General features: G+C 43.3%; 1 protein-coding gene across 3 annotated transcripts; it reads left to right on the top strand.

Annotated features, from left to right (window-relative positions):
• Positions 1–1128: 1128 nt before the first annotated feature.
• On the top strand, positions 1129–17478 carry vegf (vascular endothelial growth factor precursor). 3 transcript variants are annotated; one of them, XM_021581441.2, is made up of 7 exons: positions 1129–1411; positions 3121–3163; positions 5497–5693; positions 6241–6317; positions 6772–6804; positions 14457–14588; positions 15913–17478. In XM_021581441.2, exons 3-7 carry the CDS (start codon positions 5508–5510, stop codon positions 15932–15934), a joined length of 450 nt encoding a protein of 149 aa, XP_021437116.1. In that variant the 5' UTR covers positions 1129–1411; positions 3121–3163; positions 5497–5507; the 3' UTR covers positions 15935–17478. The 3 variants fall into 3 exon arrangements, with proteins under 3 accessions (XP_021437116.1, XP_021437118.1, NP_001117889.1); NM_001124417.1 differs by lacking the exon at positions 1129–1411 and adding an exon at positions 1755–1823 and having other exon boundaries at positions 15913–15934; XM_021581443.2 differs by lacking the exon at positions 14457–14588 and having other exon boundaries at positions 1129–1823.
• The last annotated feature ends 8640 nt before the right edge of the window (positions 17479–26118 follow it).

Raw genomic sequence — 26118 nt, 5'->3', positions numbered from 1 at the left:
CTTGCCTACGCATAAAGATCAATTATTAGATATGTATGCCTTGTTCTCTTTTGATTCACATGACAGATGAAAGAGGATGAATATCAAAAACAATTGTGCTTTTGGGAATGCTTAAATGCTTAAACAAAACCTCCAATATCAAACAATATGTCCATGCAAGTCAAGAATCTGACATGTTTCAGTTGATTGTGTTGGCTCAGCCATGCCTAGCTAAGAGCTTCCTAAAGCTCACCTGAACACCAGTGTCATTCTCACTTGGGAACATATAATGAATGACATTTTCTAAAGTTTGACTTTCTTTCTAATAAGGATCATTTTTTGCAACTTCATTTCTTGCAACTTCCAGCACCTAGAAAGTGCTATGATAATGAGGCTATGGAATGAGCCTTTTAGGATTCCTGAACTCAGCATCATGTGTGTGGTACCACAAAAGCAAAACACCTTACCAGGCCATTGCAAGTCCCTCTCCACTCTTTCATATCTGAACATCCTCACCTACTGTACTCTGTATCCTACTCTGTATCCTTTTAGAGATCCAGGCATCTCTAATGTCCAATATAGGCTACAATCAGTTTAACTGATCAACTAAAAACATGTGTGCACCACCACATCCAAGCGCTGGAAGTTAAGTCGGGTGCAAAAGTGATTCCTGCAATAGTATAGGCCATGCCTGCTTCTAATTGGGTATTTTCACATTGTTTATGGTAACTCTTGCCAATACTTTAACATACAAAAAACTTTGGTTGAAAAATAAGAAGTATGTCAATTCTAATATTTACACAAAATGGTAAATGTCTATCACAATGATGAATGATTAAAAAGCTGCAAAAAAAGGCAACAAGAGACCATTTAAATGCACCAACAACACAACTAACTATTGGACATTTAATACTTACCATTTTAAACGTGTCATGTATTATATTTTTCATAAAAAATGTGACTTAAGCACTCACCAAATCGCACAATGTGAACATCACTATTAAATATTTTATGGGAGCGCGCCCACCACCCCCTCGCCACCAACCAGTAACGCCCACATTGGTGATCTAGCCAATGAGCGCAAACGTCGTCCTACGGTCGACACGTCCGATTGCTTAACGCAATAGCTGACGATCATAGAACAGTAAACGCGCTACCCGAGCGAGAAACGGACGTGTATGACAAGATCTCCCTATTCTGCGCCTGGACGTCCAAACCCAAAGTCATAGTAAAATACATTTAAAAGAGCAAGACAAAGAAAAGGGAGACCGTTTCAGTGCGTTTCAAGGAGGATTGCTAACGGATCACTTTGCATAGGCAACCGCTCACACTCACTGCTGTGATCAATGTCGTTATAACTCAGCCGCCGCTTTCACACAGTGGAGGCATTGCGTTAAGTTGCTTTCAGAAGTTGGTGAAAGTTTTCATCCTGGTGAGCAGATAATAGGACGGAGATGTTCAGTCCATTATGGGGTTTCTAATGTGGATGTAGAATAGAAATCTTGGAAGTCTCCGGATGACCGACGCGTTTTGGATGTTACCATTCTTTGGGGCTATTCTCTGAGATTCCTTAGAGGCGGTGGCAATACAAAAAAAAGAAAAAGGATTCCTCTCAGGTGGCACATCTGCTATGTTTGGATGGATTTGATTTTACTATAACCAAGTTATCAAGAAATTGCTGCATTTTTTTTGTGTGTTTTTTCTTTATTGTGTCTGATCCAAACGACAGCTGAAATTTTAGTACAACTGTACCACTCACCCTCGGAATTACAATCATGAACATTGGCAGTTTTGTACAATTATTATTTGCAGCGCTGCTTCAGCTTCATTTTTATGCAGTTAAGGTGAGAATTATATTTAAATCGGAGGGGGATCAGATGCGTTTGAATTATGAATACAATGCTGTTCATGTTTCATTAATGAGGTGATCGCCCTTATCGCACAACCACGTCCCTTGCTGCTAGGTGTGTAGGCCACTTACAATGTATTCACTTTCTGTAAATCATAGGCCTAATGAGAGATTTTATGTCACCTTTGAATGGTTTGACATACATTTTGGTCCTTTTGGGAAAAAGTGTCATAGGCCTATCCAATTAACGCTGTATTTTCTATTATAATTACGCTATTATTATTATTATTATTATTATAACTTTTGAAAATGCACAATGCACCCGAAATTAATGTCAACAAAATAGTAAACTAGGCAAAATCGGAATTTTGAGTGACGTAAAAGTGAAATGAGTTGCCTCATTATACTAACATAATCCAAAATCACTATTGTCGTGATTTAATTCAATTGGATTCCTATTGAATAAAATCACGACAACATAATGTCACTATTCCCACTGGCGCCACACTGGTTGAACCAACGTTGTTTCCATTGAACCAACGTGTAATAGAGGTGGAACTGATGTGTGTGTGTGTCCAGTGGGTTGATTCCAATATTGGCAATGTATTTGCTCTCGTTTTGTAGGCTAGTCTACTGTAATGAAAAGCAAAGTCCAGACGTCCTGTCTATTGAGAGCACAAGGATAGTGCAAACCTGTTGGCCCCTAACCGAATAGCCTCGCTGGGTCGCAGAAGGTATAAAGTGTCAACGTGTATATCACTCCCTACTTAAGGCTAATAATAGCCCGTTTATATTAAACTTAGGCCTTGTTAATAAAAACATATTCGCTAAAATGTTTACGATAATCCGTACAACCTGTAAACGCTAACAATGGGCAACTCAGTCTTTCATCTATACAATTACATAGTCTTCTTTCTCACGCAATATTGAAGAGCTATTGCAACAGTCTCGGTCCGGTGATAACGTGACTGAAGCACTGCTGTGATGCCATTGTCCCTCTGCACTTGCCCATAAACGGGATAGTATTCAATGAAGTCGGCTAGCTGTCAGAATAAAGAGGGAATGTATTGGAGTCTTGCTGTATAATAAGCTAATGGCTTACGGATATACCAAAAATGATTGTGCATGCAGTTCCATTATGGAAATGATGTATACATAATTCAGGGAGGCAAAACTGCATTGCCTTTTTTACAACGTGATGCATAGCCTACCATATGAAAAAATGTGTATGACATAGGCTAAGACGTGAAGCTTCCTCTAATGGGCTTACCTGTTGTTTGTTTTTTTTACAGACAGCCCACATACCCAAGGACGGGGAGAAGAGTAAAAATGATGGTAAGTGCTGAATGTACAAATGTATTACAAGTGCAATATTGTAGAAGTTTCTTCTAAGTGTTTTACCCTTATTGGGGGATTTGTTGTGTGAATAGCCACCTAGTGGACATATTCTGAATCGGAATATTCACCTTTTCAAGTTTAGGCCTTCAATGAAAATACGTTTTTGACAAATTGGCTATTGCACATGGCTATTGTCATAACAAAATCTTTACATTGTAGCAATGCTCCCTCTCTATCAGTGAGAGAAGATGGGTATCGTATAGGACCCCATGGTGCTATATTAGTGGTGAGTCCCTGAGTGAAAGGCTTTACTTTGGAATTACCATAAAAGTGTGTCCGATCTAAATAGTCTGGTACATGTTAACAGACAAGATTACTGCGTGAATTCAAGGCCACTGCTCAATTTGTCTTTTATTTAGCCTTTTTCTTCCTCCTCTTGTGATTTGGTCACATGGCAAACCATATGGTCAGATTGTATCATTTATATTGGACAAAGCATGTCAGCCTCGGTCCAAGGCTGTACACATGGCTATGTTTGTTTATTGACAGCGACAGAGTGTGTTTCACTTGTTCACTGTGTTCAAGGTTAGCCATGTTGGTCAATAGTGGACACAGAAAGGTTACTCACTGTCATACATCAGGGACTGGTCATCAGCAGAGAAAACACAGTGAATTTAATTGTGTTTTTTTATTCACAGCACAAGGGCAGTGACTCCCTTCCTCTTCTCTGACACCTGTTAGCGGCTTCTGACCTTCATTACACACACACACGCACACACACACACACACAATCGCATTAAAACAAATGTTGCCTAGGTACTAGAACTCTGCTAGACAGACTGTGAAGCAGCAGCTGTGCAGAGAGAGACTGTGGGGCTCCGCAGAGCCAGAACAGCACAGGGAGAAGTTTTGGGCTGGTGACCTTGGGCTGTAGACGGAGACACTCCTGTCTATGGCAGCGAGACAGAGTGACAGCCTTTCTCCCCCTACAGGCTGGCCTGGCCAGGGCCTGGGCTTCTCCTCTGAGAGCAGGTGCTGGGAGGGATAAAGGGAGGTATGGACACCGCATCTGCTGACAAGGCAGGTTTGAGAAGGAGTAACAGATCCAGCTACGGCAGGCAGGCAGTGGTGTCTCAGGATGTTGTTGTAGCATTAGGTGGGAACTGACCAGGCCGACTGATTAAGGGGTGGGCTGCCGGGGGTCACATGAGAGGAGGTGAACCCTGGCACCGCACAGCCTGAGGGCATGGGCTGCTCGGATGACCTGGGGGTCAGGAGGGGGACGGTGTCGCTGGGAAACCAGTCCATAGGATGGAGCGTGCGGGATTATTCTGGGATGGAGATGGGTAGAGTTAGTCAGCATCTGATGAATTGTGGGTTGTATGTACAGTTGAAGTCGAAAGTTTACATACACTTAGGTTGGAGTCATTAAAACTAGTTTTTCAACCACTCCAAAAATGTCGAGTTAACAAACTATAGTTTTGGCAAGTCAGTTAGGACATCTACTTTGTGCATGACACAAGTCATTTTTCCAACAATTGTTTACAGACAGATTATTTCATAATTCACTGTATCACAATTCCAGTGGGTCAGAAGTTTACATCCACTAAGTTGACTGTGCCTTCAAACAGCTTGGGAAATTCCAGAAAATTATGTCATGGCTTTAGAAGCTTTTGATAGGCTAATTGACATCATTTACATATAAAATACATTGAAATCATTTATATACATCAAATACATACACAAGGTGTACCTGTGTATGCATTTCAAGGCCTACCTTCATGTGTGTTGTGTTGTGGGCTTTAGACAGCTGTGAGCACATGAGCAGGTTTGACATTATTTTGGTGGGGGACATTAAGATCCTTGTCAGCACAATACTCTGCTTTGTTACATCTGAAGCCATATATATGTGGCTTTGTTCATCTGCTAAACTGGCTTTCGCAATGGGAACCACTCAGGAAACGAATGCCTGTACCTTTTGACGACCACAAAGGCACACAAGTACTCTTTTCCACTGCCAAACGGAACCAGAGCAGATGGGGGATTCTAGGAAGTAGAGGAGGCATGGAGAGTTAGGATAAAGGAGAAAAAGGGACACAACTGGGGAATGAGGGAGGAAAGGAGGATGAAAGAGAATGCATTGGAGAGTTTTACTAAGTGGAGAGGATGGATGTGCTGTTCTCTACAGCATAGCAGTTTTGTGGTAGGGTTGCCACTGATGTTACCGTCTTCTCCTCAAGGAATCTCACTGTTACTGACAGTTATCTACGGCACAGTGAGGATGAGAAGGAAGCAGGACTGATGTTCTCCCTCTGCTCTTCCTCCTGCAGTGGTCCCGTTCATGGACGTGTATAACAAGAGCATGTGTCGGACACGGGAGATGCTGGTGGACGTCTTCCAGGAGTATCCAGATGAGATTGAGCACACCTACATCCCCTCGTGCGTGGTGCTCATGCGCTGCGCTGGATGCTGCAACGACGAGGCGCTCGAGTGTGTCCCCACGGAAACAAAAAACGTTACCATGGAGGTAAGCTCCAACTCTCGCGGGGGTTATCTCACTTATAACCCCCTCTCTCTTCCATATCTCTCGGTGTCCTCTCTCTCTTCCATTCCTTTTCTCACTGGTTCTCTCTGTCTCGCTCTTGCTCGCTTTGCGTCTCTCTCTGTCCCATGGAAAAAGTGAAGCAGCAGGGGCCTGGCATGTCAGCTATTTTGTTTACCCTTGCACACCCTGTTTACGCCCCTGTTTTATGAGGTTGAAGTCTCTCTTGGCCACGGTCAGGAGTCAGGACTTACTGTTGGCATGAGCCTAAGGTGGAAAGGAATAAGCTATAGGAATGTGATCCAGCGCATGCCTGGCTATGGTGTCGCCCTGTCTTCACCGACCGGTTAGCTATTGGCCAGACTGTGACCACTTTGTCAATGGACAGAGCAATCACTCGCTAAGAATCTCTGAGGTAGTAATGTTGTGGCAGAGGAATTTGGTTTGGGCGGGGGGGATTGACCCAAGTAAGCGACTACAAACCCTTTTTCAACGTGAATTTTAATGTTTAATGTCTTATGTTTCTCTACAGGTAATACAGGTGAAACAGAGAGTATCGCAACATCATTTTCTGTTAAGTTTCACAGAACATCGAAAGTGTGAATGCAGGTAAGAATATTTCTCAGGCCTATAATGATTTCAGGCTTCAATGTTATTTTGCTTACTGGTTGGAGGTTCAATGCAGGTGTTTTTAATCTCAATATCAAATCATTTCTGGGTAACAATTAAGTACCTTACTGTGATTGTTTTCAATTAAACTGTTAAACTGAAAACTTGCTGTTATTGGCAGAGAGATTTGGAAATATCTTTCTTATTGGTCTATTAACTAATTATTTAGGCCAAAACTCCATCCTACCAAAACAGGCTGACATTTCAGTCGGTCTTTTCAAACAGCTCCTCCACTAAAAGGGCATCATCATAATTTTCACTATTTTACAGTATTATTCTAACCTCCATAGTGTGGAAATATATATAAAACATAGGAAATCATGTTTTTGACTGCACTGGGCCTAGCTAAATATAAAGCTAAATGTTTTGTTCTCTATTTTCCTCTTCATTTCAGACCAAAGCCAGAAGTTAAAGCAAAGAAAGAAAAGTAAGTACACGTTTTGCGTTGTTATTGAGTTATTTGTGGGGGGAGCTTTCTGTGTTCCGTTTGACTCCCAATCTGATATTCAAACGGTCGAAACAGCTCTATCTGCCAGCCCCAAAATATCTCAATATATTGATTGACCAGTTTCCCAACCAATCATCATCCCTTTCTCACCACAGACGTTGTAACTTAACACAGAAGGCTGGGGCCCAATCCTCCCGAACCAATACGTATTCAGTATTCCTCATGTTTTTTGGCCACTGTACATGCAGATGAGAAGCAGCCAGCTGGACACTGTGGTACCAGCAACCATGTGGGGTAGCACTAATGCTAATGCTAATAGTAACAGTGACGCTGCAGTATCTTCTACCCCTGCTGCACTGAGAAGTCAGCAGCTGCACTACTCCAGCTGATAGGATTGAGTCAATCATTTTAAAGGCTGGTGAGAGGAAGTGTTAGGGTGCCTTCTCTACTAATGATTGGGATTATCAGCACCTCATAGGCTCCTACACCGCACCACATAGCCCTGTCTCTCTCTTTTTTGCATAGCGATGGAGTGGAGGTAGAGGCCTAGTTCTTCATGTTCCCTTCCCGCCTTGTGGGAGTTAGTGGACTAGCAGCACACTTTATGGGGAAAAAACAGCCTCTCTCCTCTATCTTTACTGATGCTGATAAGAGAATGGATTTTTTTTTTAACAGGGTTTGTTTCAGTTTGTCTTCCTGCCAGGCTCTGTTCGTTTTATGGCGGTTGGTTTAGTGCTCTACTGTGCGGCTGTAACAGTTGGGTTGAGGTAGTTCGCTTGCGCCAGACCACCCGCGACTGGCTGGGCCGTCCAGCAGCCTTCTTCTTAGCTCCAGTTGCTTAAGCTTGACCGTCGGCCCTCGTGGCTACTTCCACAGTGCAACAGGTGTCATTCAGTTAAACCATTTTTATTTTTAGAGTTGTAAATAGTGGATGAGCCTGGAGATGGAGACGCAGTGGACGTGGTTAGTTACAGGCAGTGTGGAGGGAGGGAAACCGACTGATGCAAGTGTGTGTGTGTGTGTGTGTGTGTGTGTGTGTGTGTGTGTGTGTGTGTGTGTGTGTGTGTGTGTGTGTGTGTGTGTGTGTGTGTGTGTGTGTGTGTGTGTGTGTGTGTGTGTGTGTGTGTGTGTGTGTGTGTGTGTGTGTGTGTGTGTGTGTGTGTGTGTGTGTGTGTATGTATGTATATATCTTTAGCCACCTCAGCTGCAGCTGGCACGTCAGAGGATGTCCCTTGTTTCTATTGGATAAGAACCACGTAGGGTTAAAGCCACATGGATCAGAGGAGGAGAGATGGGATCATGTTAGCTACCTGAGAGGGCTAAATCAAATCCATTTGTCATGGGACTGAGCTGAGCCTTGTCCTCGCGTTGTGCCACACACACATCTCTGCCTGTCACCCAGCACGTAGGCAGACAGCTCACCCCAGCCATGCCAGGGTAGGGTGCAGGGAAAAGACTGCCCATTCATGAGCTCAGACACACCCTCACTCTTTCACTCAAATGCATACTGTACGTAATACCCTCGACCAACACTCGGGGCTCTATCTTAACAAACCTAACTTAATGGTAAATCTAAGGGCAGGCGGTAGCGCTGTAGGTTCAAGGGTGTGTCAAAAATATTTTAGCAATTTTCACTATTACAATTATCTGCGCACTTGATGGTGTTGGCGCGAAAGGGCTGGGTGTTGATGAGTAAACTAGTTGTGGGTGTCGAGGCTTGGCCCCTCACTGGCCTATCAGAACGTGCTCCATGGCGAAATGTGTTGTTGCTTCAAGTTGTGTATTTACAGTATTTTATGTTTTGACTTGGAATAAACGCCAATTCCAGTGTGTCTGTTATATTTTTTTAAATGGCTTACAGAAACTAAATAACAAATTGAAGACCTATCTTTGCTAAATACGTTAACTTGAACCCATTTGCAGTCCACATTGTTCTAAGTAATTGCAAGGCATAAATAGCATTCCCATATAGGATAGGGGCTAGGCCTACTGTAAATTGCATTATAGCTGAGCACAGACATGACAAACATTGTCAATAAGCAATATTAAATTCACTAATTGATAAGGCCTACGAAGAGAACGAATAGCTCTAATCAAATTCTAAACAAAACAAATAAAACCAGGAAGGTGGATCATTCTAATAAGGTAGATTGCTTGTTATTACAACCATTCTTTCTTTTTTTTAAACAACAATAAATAATTGTAACATGTAATGATATCATCAAATTGACATGATGAAAAGAAGCGCATTGCTGTTGAACCAGCCTTTGTTATAGTAGGCCTAATGAATGAAACGGAAAACAGGCAATTGTTACAGATAACTTCTAAATGCGAGGTTCACCTGTACTCAACGAGGTTCTCATCTTTCGTATCATGATTGACATGACTTGTAGCTTACATCATGGAGGAGGGGAGGTTTACACACATCCAAAATGGGACCGCATGACTAAAATAATGTGGGCCTACCTCTAATGCATTAAGATCCAATTTATTTATAAAGTCCTTCTTAGATCAGCTGATATCTCAAAGTGCTGTACAGAAACCCAGCCTAAAACCCCAAACAGCAATCAATGCAGACGTAGAAGTACAGTGGCTAGGAAAAACTCCCTAGAAAGGCCAGAACCTAGGAAGAAACCTAGAGAGGAACCAGGGTATGAGGGGTGGCCAGTCCTCTTCTGGCTGTGCCAGGTGGAGATTATATTATTGTAGGTAAAAAGGGAATGTCAGCCCACTGTTTTACTCCTCTCAAACGTTATATTTGAATAAAGCTTTGGTGATTTTAAGATTTATTTCCAAGCGTTCTCAGGAGCCAAACCCTGTATCGACAGTCTTGGGTAAAAAATCCTTCATTGAGAGGAGAGGAGGCTATACTTTGAGTCTATGTATGCGGATGACTCAACACTATACACGTCAGCTACTACAGTGACTGAAATGACTGCACTCAACAGAGTTGCAGTTAGTTTCAGAGTGAGTGGCAAGGAATAAATATTTCTAAATCTAAATGCATTGTATTTGGAACAAAACACTCACTAAACCCTGAACCTCAGCTAAATCTTGTAATAAATTATGTGGAAATTGAGCAAGTTGAGATGACTAAACTGCTTGGAGTAACCCTAGATTGTAAACTGTCATGGTCAAAACATATTGATGCAGTAGTAGCTAAGATGGGGAGAAGTCTGTCTATAATAAAGCGATGCTCTGCCTTAACACTATCAACAAGGTCGGTCCTACAGGCCCTAGTTTTGTCGCACTTTGACTACTGTTCAGTCGTGTGGTCAGGTGCCACAAAAAAGGACTAAGGAATATTTCAATTGGCTCAGAACAGGGCAGCACGGCTTGCCCTTGGATGAACACAGATAGCTAATAATAATAATAATATGCATGTCATTCTCTCCTGGCTCAAAGTGGAGGATAGATTGACTTCGTCACTACTTTTATTTATGAGAGGTCTTGACATGTTGAATGCACCGAGCTGTCTGCCTAAACTACTGGCACACAGCTTGGACACCCATGCATACCCCACAAGACATGTCACAAGAGGTCTCTTCACAGTCCCTAAGTCCAGAACAGACTACGGGAGATACACAGTACTAAACTCAGCAAAAAAAGAAATGTCCTCTCACTGTCAACTGCGTTTGCTGAAAATAAACTTAGCATGTGTAAATATTTGTATGAACATAACAAGATTCAACAACTGAGACATAAACTGAACAAGTTCCACAGACATGTGACTAACAGAAATTGAATAATGTGTCCCTGAACAAAGGGGGGGGGGGGGGTCAAAATCAAAAGTACAGTCAGTATCTGGTGAAGCCACCAGCTGCATTAAGTACTGCAGTCCTCATGGACTGCACCAGATTTGCCAGTTCTTGCTGTGAGATGTTACCCTACTCTTCCACTTGCACCTGCAAGTTCCCAGACATTTCTGGGGTGAATGGCCCTAGCCCTCACCCTCCGATCCAACAGGTCCCAGACGTGCTCAATGGGATTTAGATCCGGGCTCTTCGCTGGCCATGGCAGAACACTGACATTCCTGTCTTGCAGAAAATCACACACAGAACGAGCAGTATGGCTAGTTGCATTGTTATGCTGGAGGGTCATGTCAGGATGAGCCTGCAGGAAGTGTACCACATGAGGGAGGAGGATGTTTTCCCTGTAACGCACAGTGTGGAGATTGCCTCCAAATCGATCCCGCTCCAGAGTACAGGCCTCGGTGTAACGCTCTTCCCTTCAATGATAAACGCGAATCCGACCATCACCCCTGGTGAGACACAACCGCGACTCGTCAGTGAAGAGCACTTTTTGCCAATCCTGTCTGGTCCAGCAACGTTGTTGCCTGTGATGTCTGGTGAGGACCTGCCTTACAACAGGCCTACAAGCCCTCAGTCCAGCCTCTCTCAGCCAATTGTGGACAGTCTGAGCACTGGTGGAGGAATTGTGCGTTCCTGGTGTAACTCATGCAGTTGTTGTTGCCATCCTGTACCTGTCCCGCAGGTGTGATGTTCGTATGTACCGATCCTGTGCAGATGTTGTTACACTTGGTCTGCCACTGCGAGGACGATCAGCTGTCCGTCCTGTCTCCCTGTTGCGCTGTCTTAGGCGTCTCACAGTACAGACATTGCAAGTTATTGCCCTGGCCACATCTGCAGTCATCATGCCTCCTTGCAGCTTGCCTAAGGCACGTTCACACAGATGAGCAGGGACCCTGGGCATCTTTCTTTGGGGTTTTTCAGAGTCAGTAGAAAGGCCTCTCTAGTGTCCTAAGTTGTCATAACTGTGACCTTAATTGCCTACTGTCTGTTAGTGTGTCTGTTAAGCTGTTAGTGTCTTCACGACCGTTCCACAGGTGCATGTTCATTAATTGTTTATGGTTCATTGAACAAGCATGGGAAACAGTGTTTAAACCCTTTACAATGAAGATCTGTGAAGTTATTTGGATTTTTACGAATTATCTTTGAAAGACAGAGTCCTGAAAAGGGGACATTTCTTTTTTTAGCTGAGTTTACATAGAGCCATGACTGCATAGAACTTTATTCCACATCAAGTAACTCATGCCAGCAGTAAAACTAGATTTAAAAAACTGATAGAAAAACACCTTATGGAACAGCAGAGACAGTGAAGCAACACAACATTGGCACAGACACATGCATACACACACACACACGATACCAATACATGCACATTGATTTAGTACTGTAGATATGTGGTAGTGGGGGAGTAGGTGCCTGAGGGCAGTGTGTTGTGGAATCTGTGAAGGTATTGTAATGTTTTTAAAATTGTATAAACTGGCTTAAATTAGCTGGACACCAGGAAGAGTAGCTGCTGCCAAAGCAGCAGATAATGGGGATCCATGAGAAATACAAAATTCAAATAAAACAATTATTCAAAGTTTTTTTAATGTTTCTATATACAATGTATTCAGGCACCAAAAGCACTTTAGGCTACTATTGTTCCATGCGCATATGGGCATTGTGCGTCACGGCTGTATAGGCTGAGTTTCCGCTGTCAACATTCATGCCATAACCAGCTGTGTTACCACTAAAACCAGCTTTTGGTTAGTCTTAAACATCCCTATCAGCGCTGTCTGAATTTAGCACTTTGGATCATGTTTTTTAGGACACGCCTAAAATATTTTCACCCCTTCCATCTGAGTGCAAGCGTGCTGATATAAGACGGGTAAATTCTCGAACCTGGCGCTAGGGCCGGAAAATGTCTGCGGTATTTTTTTACATGACGAAATTGCAAACTAACGTGCATTTCACATTAGTGCCGCCTTAACGGCAGCCGAGAATAGAGCCCTTGATATGCACAGACTGATTTACACAGGCAACAGTGGATGCATTTACATTGACACGCGCATTTACATTGAGACACACATTCAAAAAGGGATCGATCCCACTGCTTATTAGGAGATTAGAAGGGAGATGCCTGACTTGATTGATTGTCTCCTCTTTGGCCTAACCTCTATTGATTGAACTCTGTATGAGTGTCCCTACTTCCACTTTAGGTGTCTCTTCTCTTTTGCCCTGTTCTTTATTTTCCAGGGGCAATGACCGAAAGAGAAAGAAAGAGAGAGACACTGGCACGATGAGGTCTGAGGCCTCTTCTGTGGCGTGTCCGCACATGGGCACTATATCTCTCTTGATGGTTGGTTTGATATTGGAGGACCTTGTTTTTATCTTGTAAAATGCAAACCTCTTCGTTTGGCATGAGGAGGCTCCATTTTTTTAAAGGAACCTTTTTTTGTATGGCATTTGCACCACTTGAGTCCATGGCGAGGGCAGTAATGTGAAGTTGACGTGAGTGAGAACTGTCAGGTAATGATGATGTCCGAATGAAGCATGGCTGTTTTACCACCCCCTCACTAATCCATGGCAGCAGAGTCGATGCCATGTTGAGTCTACACGCTGCTAGGAGTTTGCTCTGTTTCTCTGTTGCCTTTTTGTTTTCGCTGATAGGTGGATGGACCAACACTGTTCTCGACCACTATATAGTGCCAATTGGTTTGGTTACTTTAAGTAGACAGGCTTGGCTCAGTTTGTTTGGTTAAGAGTTATTGTGGCCTTGAGTGGTACACCGAAAAGGGCTGCTTTAGGTTGCTTTGTTCCTGCTTTTAGACGGGACGGTCTAGAACGTGACCCAGACGTGATCTGACCTCGCATAGCTAGTAGAAATACGGCCAACTGCGTCGTCTGGGACGAAGCGTAGCTTCACCTCGTCTGGTGCATCGCAGCGCTCCCCTGTCTCTGTCCTTGTTTTGTCTATGGTGTGTGCCCCATATCTGACAATGTTCACCTCCATAAAATATACTGCATCTTTAAGCACCAGTGATGGCATCTACTTTGACTAGGCTAGTGAAATGAATACGATTTAGATTAGTCTTTGATCTGTATTTCACAATCCTTACATTGTGCTTGAGCCTGCGCTTGCTCAGCCCAACCGTCATCCTAATGTCATCCTAACATACCATTAAGTCGTGGCGCTCATGTGAGCACGTCTGTAGGGTAATTGTAGTGGGAAATATCGGCAGATTTTGGGAGGGATGGGTTTTTAAAGATGGCTGCTCCCTTGTGAGCATGTCATTGGGTGGATTGGGAAGCAAATGCTATGTGTTCTGTGTTTCTGCTGTGGCCTTTATCTTATCACATGCACCTGTTTTGTGTGTCTGTGTGTGTGTGTGTGTGTGTGTGTGGCAGTTAGTGTATATGGTGCACATTTTCTCATTCAATGTTGCTCTCATTGACCCAGTCACACATGTGCTTGTCATACGATTTATAGAGGATGAATGAAAGAGTGGGTGAATGTGTGTGAGTGTATGCAAGCATGATCAGGGCCATGTGTGTAGAAAAGTCTTTACACGTGCTCTCTTTCAAACCCGATCACAAGGCGCCACAACCGCAAACAACCTTCACACCACCCAGCGGCTACAGAAGTATTGAGCTGATGTTGCTCAAATGTTCTTCCAATGTCGGTGCGTTGGGGGGAGGGGGAGGGGGGGGGGGGGGGGGGGGGGGGGGGCAATGGGTTGTGGTTTTGGATGGTGCATGAGAGTCTGTCTGCACCCTTTTTCTGCTGGATACGCTCTATAGCTTAGACCTCTCTCTCTTTCTCCCTTTTTGCTTCCCTTGCAGCCACTGTGAGCCTTGCTCAGAGAGAAGAAAGCGCTTGTTTGTGCAGGACCCTCTCACCTGTAAATGTTCCTGCAAATTCACACAATTAGACTGCAAGTCCAGACAACTTGAGTTAAACGAAAGAACTTGCAGGTTTGTTTACGAAATATTATGATAAACAACGTGACTTGGTCTCTACTCCGCTCACCCACATCTACATCCCTCCACCTTCTTTATACTTCTGTCATTTGCCTGATTTCTTTTCTCCTGCATGAGAAATGCATGCTTCTCAGTTTCTTATAGACTGTTTTTGTTTGATTTGAGAATTGTGTAGGACTGTTTGCTTGTAAGTGTGTTTGTATTGTCTGTCCTGTGTAATATTCTGATGCTCTTTTTAGCATCATCCTTGATGTTAGAACTGTGACTCTATTATTGTGTGTTCTATAAAGATAGTATATTTTATCTAGCTAGTATAGTATATTCCCTTTGCATGGTAGACACTTAAACTAGACAATACGCAAAAAAACAGCCCCTTTCTCGCTTTAGATTCCCTTTAAATGAATGCTATATATATATATATATATATGGCATTCATTTAAAGGGAATCTATATAAAACCCAACCCCCTACACACATCAAAACCCAACCCCCTACACACATCAAGATATGTGTAGGCGGTTGGGTTTTATGTGTGTGAGACAGTCCGCACCATATTGGGTCAGTCTGTAGTATTGCCCATATATTATAAGACCCACAGTTATCATCCTACTTATCTCCCAACATAGTCTCCTTATCTCTTTCCCATCGCTACATGTATGTATATATATATAACCACCTGCGTAGGAGGGGAATTTTAGCATCCATTGTTGTTTTTAAACTTCTACCAGTCTTGGTCACACAAATAGACAGACATGTTTATAAGTCAGCACAGTACAGGACTCAAGCCAGAACTAACTCATGCACGGCACTAACACTCAAAGGGAAAGTGTTTCCCTTGGTTCGTAACTGTGAACGAACAGGCTCTTAATTGAGTGAATGTAGAGCTGGTGTCCATGCTGCTCGTTTCTAATGGTCCTACTCATAACTCCTACGAGGCGTAGCCCTAAACTCAATTACTAATCGGTGATTAAAACTCCATCTTCATTGGTTGCAAATAATGGCTGTATTCAGTCAGTGGCCCAATGGAGAGCTGACTGCTTCCACACTCCCACAAGGCCTTGTGTTGGTGACCTGCCTTGACACTACTATATGACCTTTGAACCTTAGGGGCCCCCCACACGGTTTGCTGGATTTAGAGAGCCACACATGAGTGGGGTGACCAGCAACATGATTCCAATTGGTCAGGGGAGGAAGAGGGAGAGCTGCAGGAGTTTTCCACATTTGGGGTGATGTGATTGGCTCCAGGCTACACCCCTGCTGGGAGGATGATTTGTTGCCCACCTTCTAACCTACTGTCTGTCATGTCTTGTCATCCACAGATGTGACAAACCAAGGAGATGAGATGAGGAGAGGGGGACAATGAAATGAAGGAATATTTTCTTGGCACAGCACTTTGAAACCTGAGGACGCATTCCCTGAATGGACTGAAAATTACAATGAAAGAAGAAAGAGCGAACGATGGAGAGAGACTGAGATAGCAACATGCTGTTGTATATTTCTAAGATATATATTCTAAAAGGACAATGACATTGTGTATTGCTGCTATAAAAAAAAAATGAGACATTATAAAGTGAACGAATGCGCCACTGTCTGGCGTGTGAATTGGACAAATGTTTAGTTCCCAGGGTGTTTGGGCCTTCGCGTGGATAGGACTGAGAGTTTTTGTAATTTTATGTAACACTTCACTGGATGTAGGTCTGCTGTGGATATGAGTATCTTAAATATATCTATATAAAAAAACTAAGAGAAATTGTGACCATAACTTCACTGAGAGGTGCAACGGGAACAGAGGTCTGAGAGAACTGTCAGAAAGCAGAACTACTTCCTCTGTGGGGTTAAGTTTTTGTCACCGCTGTATCTACTAATACCAGATAGGACTCGATGTGAGAATAATTCTAAAGGGATATTAAACGTAGGTATGTATGGAGACGAGACAATCCTGAACTTGATTCCGTCTTCCGCTTAGGAGCAGTGGTATTCAACTCACCACTGTCAAAATCAATAATCTCTATTTGCTTTGTTTAATGTCTTCATTTGTTTTCCAAAGATATAATTGCACACACACATTAAAGAATAGTCTGTTTTAGAAAAAATATTGATCTCTATATACTTACCGAATATCCCTTTGTCTAGTACAGTACATCTAATTTATAATGCTAGAATATTTTCAGAATTCTGTGCATTTAATTTATATATTTATATTCAGTGTTATGGTTGATATTGATTTTACTTCAATTTTAATTTTACTAGAATGTTATCACCAATCTGTTTGGCCATGGAAAACTGTAGACATATTTCTTTAAAAAAAAGAACAGATAGATAAACTTCAACATTCCTGAAAATGAGATACTGTATGTTTTGTTGGGCTAGAGAGGCTGGTAAGCATGTGTCTGGACTTTGTTACAAACAACCCCTGCCACAAACATCTTTGTGAAAAGATGCCCAGCCAACATTGCAGTTTTAGGCGGGACATGTGTTTTTGCACTTGAGTGCCCGAAGACACGTCGTGAGGAGGACTGAGGGCGTCTCCCTGACCTTGGTCAGCTTGGGAAAGCTCCACACTGAGAGACTGAGACTCTGGCCAGCCCACTTTAGCCAGAACAGGACTTGGCCTAGTGGGGAACCAGGAGCATTAGGAGATGATGCTCTCTGCCCTTTGATGAAAAAAGAAACATTCTATTTGTATTTCCATGTCAGAAATGCTCTTTTTGTTTGTTGTATCATGTACAGACACATTTTTAGTATATTTTCACATTAATATATTTATTGGTGCTGTAAAATTATCCGTTTTACAATAGTAACATATTTTTTTGTTTTAGTGTAACTATTAACTATATTTATTTAGAAAATATATTGTTTTTTATTAAACAGAAAATGCAGTTCTCTTTGGAAGCCTCTTTTTAACTGTTTTGAAATTACCTCGGACATTTTGATCAATCTAAAATAATTTGATTAAGTAACAATACAACACAATCCTACTTTATTAATCATTCCTAAGCCAATTGATTAGGCATCATAAAAGTACAAGACTACAATAAAATACATGCAGTGCCAAAATAAAGGAAACAACTACATTTTAATTTATTTGACCTTTAACTAGGCAAGTCAGTTAAGAACAAATTCTTATTTTCAATGACGGCCTAGGAACTTGTTCGTGGGCAGAACGACAGATTTTTACATTGTCAGCTCTGGGATTCAATCTTGCAACCTTTCGGTTTCTAGTCCAATGCTCTAATCACTAGACTACTTGCCGCCCCAAGTAAAGTGTCTTAATATGGCATTGGGCCCCCACAAGCCAGAACAGCTTCAATGCACCCTGGCATAGATTCTACAATTGTCTGAAACTCTATTGGAGGGATGCAACACCATTCTTCCACGCAAAATTCTGTCATTTGGTGTTTGGTTGAAGGTGGTGGAAAACGCTGTCTCAGGCGCCACTCCAGAATCTCCCATAAGTATTCAATTGAGTTAAGACCTGGTGACTGAGCCGGCCAATGGCATATGGTTTACATCGTTTTCATGCTCATCAAACCATTCAATGACCATTGTCATCCTGTGAGGGCATAGCCATGATATCCAAAATAATGGCCGAAATAGTGGCCTGCCCAGCATGACCCTAAGCATAATGGGATGCTAACTGCTTAATTAACTCAGAAACCACACCTGTGTGAAAGCACCTGCTTTCAATATATGTTGTATCCCTCGTTTACTGTACTAAAGTGTTTCCATTATTTTGGCAGTTAGCTGTATGTAGGCCTACATGCAAAAAGTTTCAGAAATTACATTACATTAAGCACTGATGCAACACAATGTGCAGTACAAAGTGCAGTACAAAGTGCAATACAGTTGCAGGAAGTTTAAATTTTTTCCACAATGCCCCAAATGGAACCATAGGTCTCATGGTCCTTTGCATGATCAAAAGTAGGTCCAACTGGTGCTTAAACCGTAAAATAAACATTTGAAAAAAAAGAAGCCGCAAAAGGTTTTGATCTATCCATACTTGTACAATGGCAGATGTACATAAAAAAAAGCGGTAGACTCACTTTCAATTCGATTCGATAAGTATCGCAGAAGTTCCGTGCTATAGCAGGATTGAAGGGAAAGATCATTTCCGATTGAGCCGACATATGCAGCGTTTACCATGAATGCGGTTTTTGGCAAACATTGCCTTTACATTACAATCGCGCTATAGCACTATAGCCCTTGGTTAAGTGGTCAACACCTCAACACAATAACTTACGATGAACAAAAGAGGAGGAGAAAATAAACGCCCTAAAAATGTCAGAACCAAGCATTGACCTTGTGCCATATTTCAAATAATTTACCTAAATTGTTCACAAATAGAATCTCTGAAATAGTAGAGTTTTTTCTGTCAGGAGCGGGTTGTGATTTTTATACTGAACCTCTCTAATTATAATCCAAAAGTACCCCATGTCTATGTGGTTATGTCATTTCATGCATTCTACCTCCACTAAGAAAAGATTAGCAGTGGCTCTCTCTTAAAATAAACCCCAGAGAGGGAAGGAGGAAGGAGGGAGCCTATTATCTTGGATTTTATTTTGCATCCTTATCTTCTTCAGCCTCATCCCTCCATCTCTTCCTTCTTCCTCTTGTACTGTAGGTCATTAATCACGTTTAAGGTAAACAGCACCCTAGCACTAAGAAATTGCTTAGTCACGGAACAACATGGAAACGCTGACCCAACCACTCCAGGAAATGCCCAATGAGGCCTGTAATTGAATACAGTTCGAATAACCAACAGGTTCAGGCCCATTTTCCCTTTGTATACTTAAAAGGAAGTTTCAACTTGATTCCATAAAAAGTGTGGTTTCATCTATTGTTTTACAAGTTCCTCCCTCAAACTAGTATTGCACCATGAGGCCTACATGAAGGAAGTTTCATTTCCAGTGAAATGGACTTGTCAGGCGGGACTAGGTGGGTGAGGAAGGAATCAGGCGCAGAGAGTTCCACTGGGAAAAAAAGTGCTCTTTAATAACGCACACAAAATTAGACAAGCCCAACAACACAGGGCGCGGACTGTACCCCTTTACGTACTTTAAATAAGGAAGTTCATTAAGCACATACAACAGAACACAGGTGAAACTAATAAGACAAAACAAACAGACAAATGAAAAAGGGATCGGTGGCCTGCCTCTACCGCAGGAGCCTCGGTCTGGCTCTGATGCCATGGGTCTAGGACCAGCTGGTAACCCAACACACACTCAAAAGGGGACATGTTCGTTGAGGAGTGGCGGAGGGAGTTCTGAGCGAGCTCAGCCCAAGGAACATACCTCACCCACTCACCAGGCCGGTCCCGGCAATATGATCGCAGAAACCTGCCCACATCCTGGTTTACGCGCTCCACCTGCCCATTACTCTCGGGGTGAAAACCTGAGGTCAAGCTGATCGAGACCCCCAGTCTCTCCATAAACGCCCTCCAAACTCTGGACGTGAATTGGGGGCCCCGATCAGAAACGATGTCCTCAGGCACCCCATAGTGTCGGAAGACATGGGTAAACAAGGCTTCCGCAGCCTGCAGGGCCGTAGGGAGACCGGGCAATGGGATGAGACGGCAGGACTTAGAAAACCGATCCACAACGACCAGGATCGTAGTACTTCCCTGGGACGGGGAAGGTCGGTAAGAAAGTCCACCGATAAGTGTGTCCACGGCCGTTGTGGAACGGGAGGGGCTGTAACTTCCCTCTAGGCAAGTGTCGAGGAGCCTTGCTCTGAGCGCACACTGAGCAGGAGGAGACATAAATCTCACATCCTTAGCCAACGTGGGCCACCAGTATCTCTCTCTAAGACTCCGCACTGTCCTCTCGATGCCAGGACGACCCGAGGAGGGGAAAGTATGAGCCCAACGGATTAGCTTATCCCGGACCCGCCTCGGCACGTACTGAGCACCCGCTGGAGAATTTGGGGTGGCCGGCTCTAACCGTGAAGCCCTCTCTATCTCCGCGTCCACCTCCCATACTACCAGTGCCACGAGACATGAAGGTGGAATGATGGGAGTTGGCTCAACGGACCGCTCCTCGGTACCATAGAGGCGGGCAGCGCGTCGGTTTTGGTGTTTTGGGAGCCTGGCCGGTACGAGATGGTGAAACGAAACCGGGTAAAAAACATGACCCATCTAGCTTGACGCGGATTTAGTCTCCTTGCTGCCCGGATATACTCGAGATTACGATGGTCATTCCAGATGAGAAAAGGGTATCTCAAGCCCCCTCAAGCCAATGTCTCCACACCTTCAGAGCCTTGACTACAGCTAACAACTCCAGGTCCCCCACATCATAGTTCCGATCCGCCGAACCGAGCTTCCTCGAAAAGAAGGCACAAGGGCGGAGCTTTGGTGGCACGCCCGAGCGCTGGGACAGCACGGCCCCGACCCCCGCCTCGGACGCGTCCACCTCCACTATGAACGCTAAAGAAGGGTCCGGATGCGCCAACACGGGCGCATTGGTGAACAGCTCCTTCAGACGACTGAAAGCTCTGCCCGCCTCTGCTGACCAACGCAAGCGCACCGGTCCTCCCTTCAGCAGTGAAGTAAAGGGAGCAGCCACCTGACCAAAACCCCGACCTCCGGTAGTAATTGGCAAACCCTAAAAAACACTGCACCTCTTTCACCGTGGTTGGAGTCGGCCAATTACGCATGGCTGCAACGCGGTCACACTACATCACCACCCCGGAGGTGGAAATACGATAACCCAGGAAGGAAACGGCCTGTTTGAAGAACACACATTTCTCCGCCTTGCAATACAGGTCATGCTCCAGCAGTCGCCCAAGTACCTTACGCACCAGAGACACGTGCGCCGCTCGTGTGGCAGAATAGATCAAGATGTCATCGATGTACACTACCACTCCCTGCCCGAGCAAGTCTTGGAGATTCTCATCTACGAAGGATTGGAAGACGGCTGGAGCATTTTTCAACCCATATGGCATGACGTGGTACTCATAATGGCCAGATGTAGTACTAAATGTGGTTTTCCACTCATCTCCTCCCCGGATCCACACCAGATTATACGCACTCCTCAGGTCCAGTTTTGTGAAGAAGCGTGCCCCGTGAAATGATTCCACCGCCGTAGCGATGAGAGGTAGTGGGTAACTAAACCCCACTGTGATAGAATTTAGACCTCGATAATCAATGCACGGACACAGACATCCCTCCTTCTTCTTCACAAAAAAGAAGCTTGAGGAGACGGGTGATGCGGAGGGCCGAATGTACCCCTGTCCCAGCGATTCAGCAACATATGTCTCCATAGCTACGGTCTCCTCCTGGGACAATGGGTACACGTGACTCCTAGAAAGTGCAGCATTCTCCAGGAGGTCTATCGCGCAGTCCCCTCGACGATGGGGTGGTAATTGGGTTGCCTTCCTTTTACTGAAGGCAATAGCCAAATCGGCATATTCAGAGGGAATGCGCACGGTGAACACATGGTCTGGACTCTCCACCGTAGTCGCACCAATGGCAACTCCTATACACCTGCCTGAAGACTCCTCTGACCACCCCTTAAGAGCCCCCTGTCACCAGGAAATCACCGGGTTGTGCTGAGCTAGCCAGGGAATTCCCAACACCACTGGAAACGCAGGTGAATCGATAAGACAAAACAAACAGACAAACTGACGACGACCGCCGAGCACCGCCCGAACAGGCAGGGGAGCCTACTTCGGCGGAAGTCGTGACAGGACTTCACTGAAACGAATGTGGAGGAATTACATAATACAGTGTAGGAGCATGTTTAATAAAGGTCCTGTCCAGTCAGCTATGCAGATTATCGATAAGGCCATGAGTGAGTATTTGATCACATTTCTGTGACTGTTCAGTTCCGTTTGACTGATCAGCAGTAGTGTTATCAATCGATACAGGTTTCAAATCAAATCAAATTTTATTGGGTCAAATGCACATGGTTAGCAGATGTTATTGTGAGTGTAGTGAAATGCTTATGCTTCTAGATCCGACTGTGCAGCAGTATCTAACAGGTAACATCTAACAATTCCACAACAAAACCTAATATTTAACAAATTCCACAACAAAACCTAATACACACAATCTAGTAAAGGAATGGGATGAGAATATATAAATATAAAATATATGGATGAGCAGTGACAGAGCGACTAAGTTGCAATAGATAGTACAGTATAGATAGATAAGGATACAGTATACAGTACAAGATAAGTAATATGAGATATGTAAACATTCTTAAAGTGACTAGTGTTCCATTTATTAAAGCGGCCAATGATATCAAGTCTGTGGGTAAGCAGCCGCCTCTCTGTGCTAGTGATGGCTGTTTAACAATATGTTGGCCTTGAGATATAAGCTTTTTTTCAATCTCTCTGTCCCAAGGTTTGAATGTAATGTGTTGGGTCTTTTTATATGGATTCAGCCACAGGTTGGTTTTCATAGCTAGCTGTTTACCACTGATATACAATCATTTTATATGATGTGTTTTATTATTTTATGATGTGTTTCATTATTTTAAACACAACACTCTGGATTGGTTTGTTGTCTTTTCACGAAAGTTATTCAGGTTCACTTGACATAGCTCAAATTATTCAGGGTCTAGTGAACCTTGCTCCGGTTGTTGAATGGACAGGTGATTACGGGAGCGTGTTATTGCGTTGTAGAGTCCCAGTAACATTGACTTGAATTGCTGCCCTTATGAGGCAGAGATCATAAACACAATGCAGTGCCAATCCAGCTGTTTGACTGACATCCAGATCACAGTTACAAATTATAGTAACGCCTAACACAGAATAACCAAGATGAATGCCATAAAACAAGGCTGAAACACTTCTAAATGTCAGATTTTGAGACAGAACAGATCATCTTCCCCCAAAACATTGTTGGACTAAATGCTCCGAAGAATGTTTTAAATTATTTTATTTGTGATTAGAGAGGAATGAAAAATATCGGACCAACTTTGACCCTGTGTTAACTTTAAGGGCTAGTGTTGCGCTAGACTTTAAAGTGATGCTTTAGCAGCTATAAGCTGCTGTTGCTAGCATTAAACCTCTACCTCTGACTTAATTTTTGTTAAATGTTTGTGTGCGCATGCTTGCATGCATTTGTGCATGCATGCATGTTGTGCTTGTATGGCTGTTTGTTTGTGCGTGTGTGTGGGTGGGTGCATGTGTGTGTGCATGTGCGTGCATGCGTGTTTGTGCATGTGTGTGTTTGTGCCCGTGCGTGCTTGTATGCTTGTGTGTGTGTGTACATCCCATGGGGTCCTCCTGAAATAGGGTGGGGGAGGAACCCAAATGACCAAGCCTGTCAGACTGACCTGTGTGCACAGAACTATTTTGAAAGGTTTTGGCAATCTAATTATGGAAATACCACTGGGAATTTGCTATTCAAAGCACACATGCAGGACGACATGAAGAAATAAGGTGGAATAAAAGTGTACCTTCTATAGCGCAACACCAGTAACCTGCTCAAAAAGTTTGTGTTGAATTAATAGAGAAGAGGTTGTATAGCTTCTAAATTCACTTCAGAATTTTGAATGACTCTAGTGAGGACTATTGAAAGGAATGGAAAAGGAAGGGCAGCGGAGCTGTGCCTGCGTGCCAGTGACGTGCAGTGAGGTTGGTGGCTGGGTAAGCACTGGCTATTATGAAAGCCAGATTTACTCAAAAATAAACCTTGATGAAGGCCGAGGTCACCATACATCCGATAGCGGCAACAACCAATGTAAACACCAATGTAGCCAAGAAACATTCGATAGCCTCTGATGGGGACATATTTCATGTCACCTGCCAAAATGACACACTGTTCAACTCAGCTCAGCCATAGACCGATGTAGCATCCACAGTTACAACTGGTATGTGGCACTAAAATACCAATATATGGACACATTTAATCCGAATAATTGCCTCTCTCTGGTCTTAATTTTCATTATATTTTGCGTTACACTCTTCATACCCTCTAAAGTTCCAAAAGGCGCATTACATTATTCCAACTTGGAAAATAGTTTGAGGTGCAGTATGCGATACTGTCAGGTTGTTTTTGCTAGCTAGCTAGCTAGCTTCAAGTTAGTTCAGTTTAAGGGATGCCAAATTATGCAGACACGCCCAAATTTGCACAATTTACCCCAGGCAATACCCACACAACATGTTTAGGCAAAATGCAAAACATGGAATTCACTCAATAAAACAAATGTCAGCTAGGCAAAGCAGTGAGGCTTATGTTGACCCTGTCCATTAACAGTCATTGGAGTCAGGAACGGCCGTGCGCGTCAATGATTTAAATGGATGAATGGACATTGGGGAGGAAGGTATGCATACCTTGGCGCTTTTCCCGATGATGCAGTTTCAGCAAATGTTTTGTATTTTGAGCGTAGAAACCATCAGAATAATTTAGAAAAAGATATTAGATAACAAAAAAGGATGACAATTTTGTAAATATCTTTTTACTTTTTGGGCTTTTCATAACGGATTTTTTAAAGTAGATTATCACAGGCTAAGCACTCCCTCCCCTGAATGCATGTCACGGTGTACTGTAGCTTTAAGAGTCCCACTGTGCTGCATTCAGTTCACACGCTGTCACTGGGACTAAGACGATGTGCCTCTGATCAGGTATTCTTGGTCTCCTGCTACAGGCGGTGGAAACTGTCCACACCACCAGATCCACACTACGTCACCAGTCTCACACTCTACCCCACTCAGATGGTGTGTGTGTGTGTGCGTGTGTGCGTGTGTGCGTGCGTGCGTGCGTGTGTGTGTGCGTGCGTGCGTGCGTGTGTGTGTGTGTGAGAGAGAGAGAGAGAAACAGAGAGAAACAGAGGGAGAGGTTACTGTGTGTTAATGAGAAGTGTATAAGCTATAGGTGAGAGCGACTTTGAGGAATGGAGTGTGAGTGATGATGCAATCATCAGCTGATTGCTGATCTCGGTTAGCTAAAGCATAGGGTAGTTCAAGTTTCAAATTATAATGTGCACAAGTACAGTCAAATCCTTTTTCTTGCTACCTCTAAACCCAACAATTCGGTAAGCAATAACAACGTCTTCCTAAATATAACATATGTTAGGACAAAAATACAAAATAAATACAAAATGGAAATAAGAAGAACACGAGAAGAAAGCTACAGTGCCTTCAGAAAGTATTCATACCCCTTGAGTTTTTGAACATTTTGTTGTGTTACACATATTTAACCCCTTTTTTTGGTTAGGCACAAAAGTACCTTCAAATCAAATCACATTTTATTTGTCACTCGTACCGAATACAACAGGTAGACCTTACCGTGAAATGCTTACTTACAAGCCCTTATTAACCAACAACGCAGTTACGAAAATAGTGTTAAGAAAATATTTATTAATAAACTAAAGGGAAAAAAAGGGGGAAAAAAGTAACACAATAAAATAACAATAACGTGGCCATATACAGGGGGTACCAGTACCGAGTCGATGTGCAGGGGTACAGGTTAGTCAAGGTAATTTGTACATGTAGGTAGGGGTAAAGTGGCTAAGCATAGATAATAAAGATAATAAAGTCTAATAATAAAGTCTGCATGGCCATTTGATTAGCCCTCATGG

This window comes from Oncorhynchus mykiss, chromosome 3 (assembly GCF_013265735.2).
Source record: "Oncorhynchus mykiss isolate Arlee chromosome 3, USDA_OmykA_1.1, whole genome shotgun sequence".
Taxonomy (NCBI): domain Eukaryota; kingdom Metazoa; phylum Chordata; class Actinopteri; order Salmoniformes; family Salmonidae; genus Oncorhynchus; species Oncorhynchus mykiss.
Note: the sequence above shows the minus strand (reverse complement) of the source record. Positions and strands in the feature narration are given on the sequence as shown.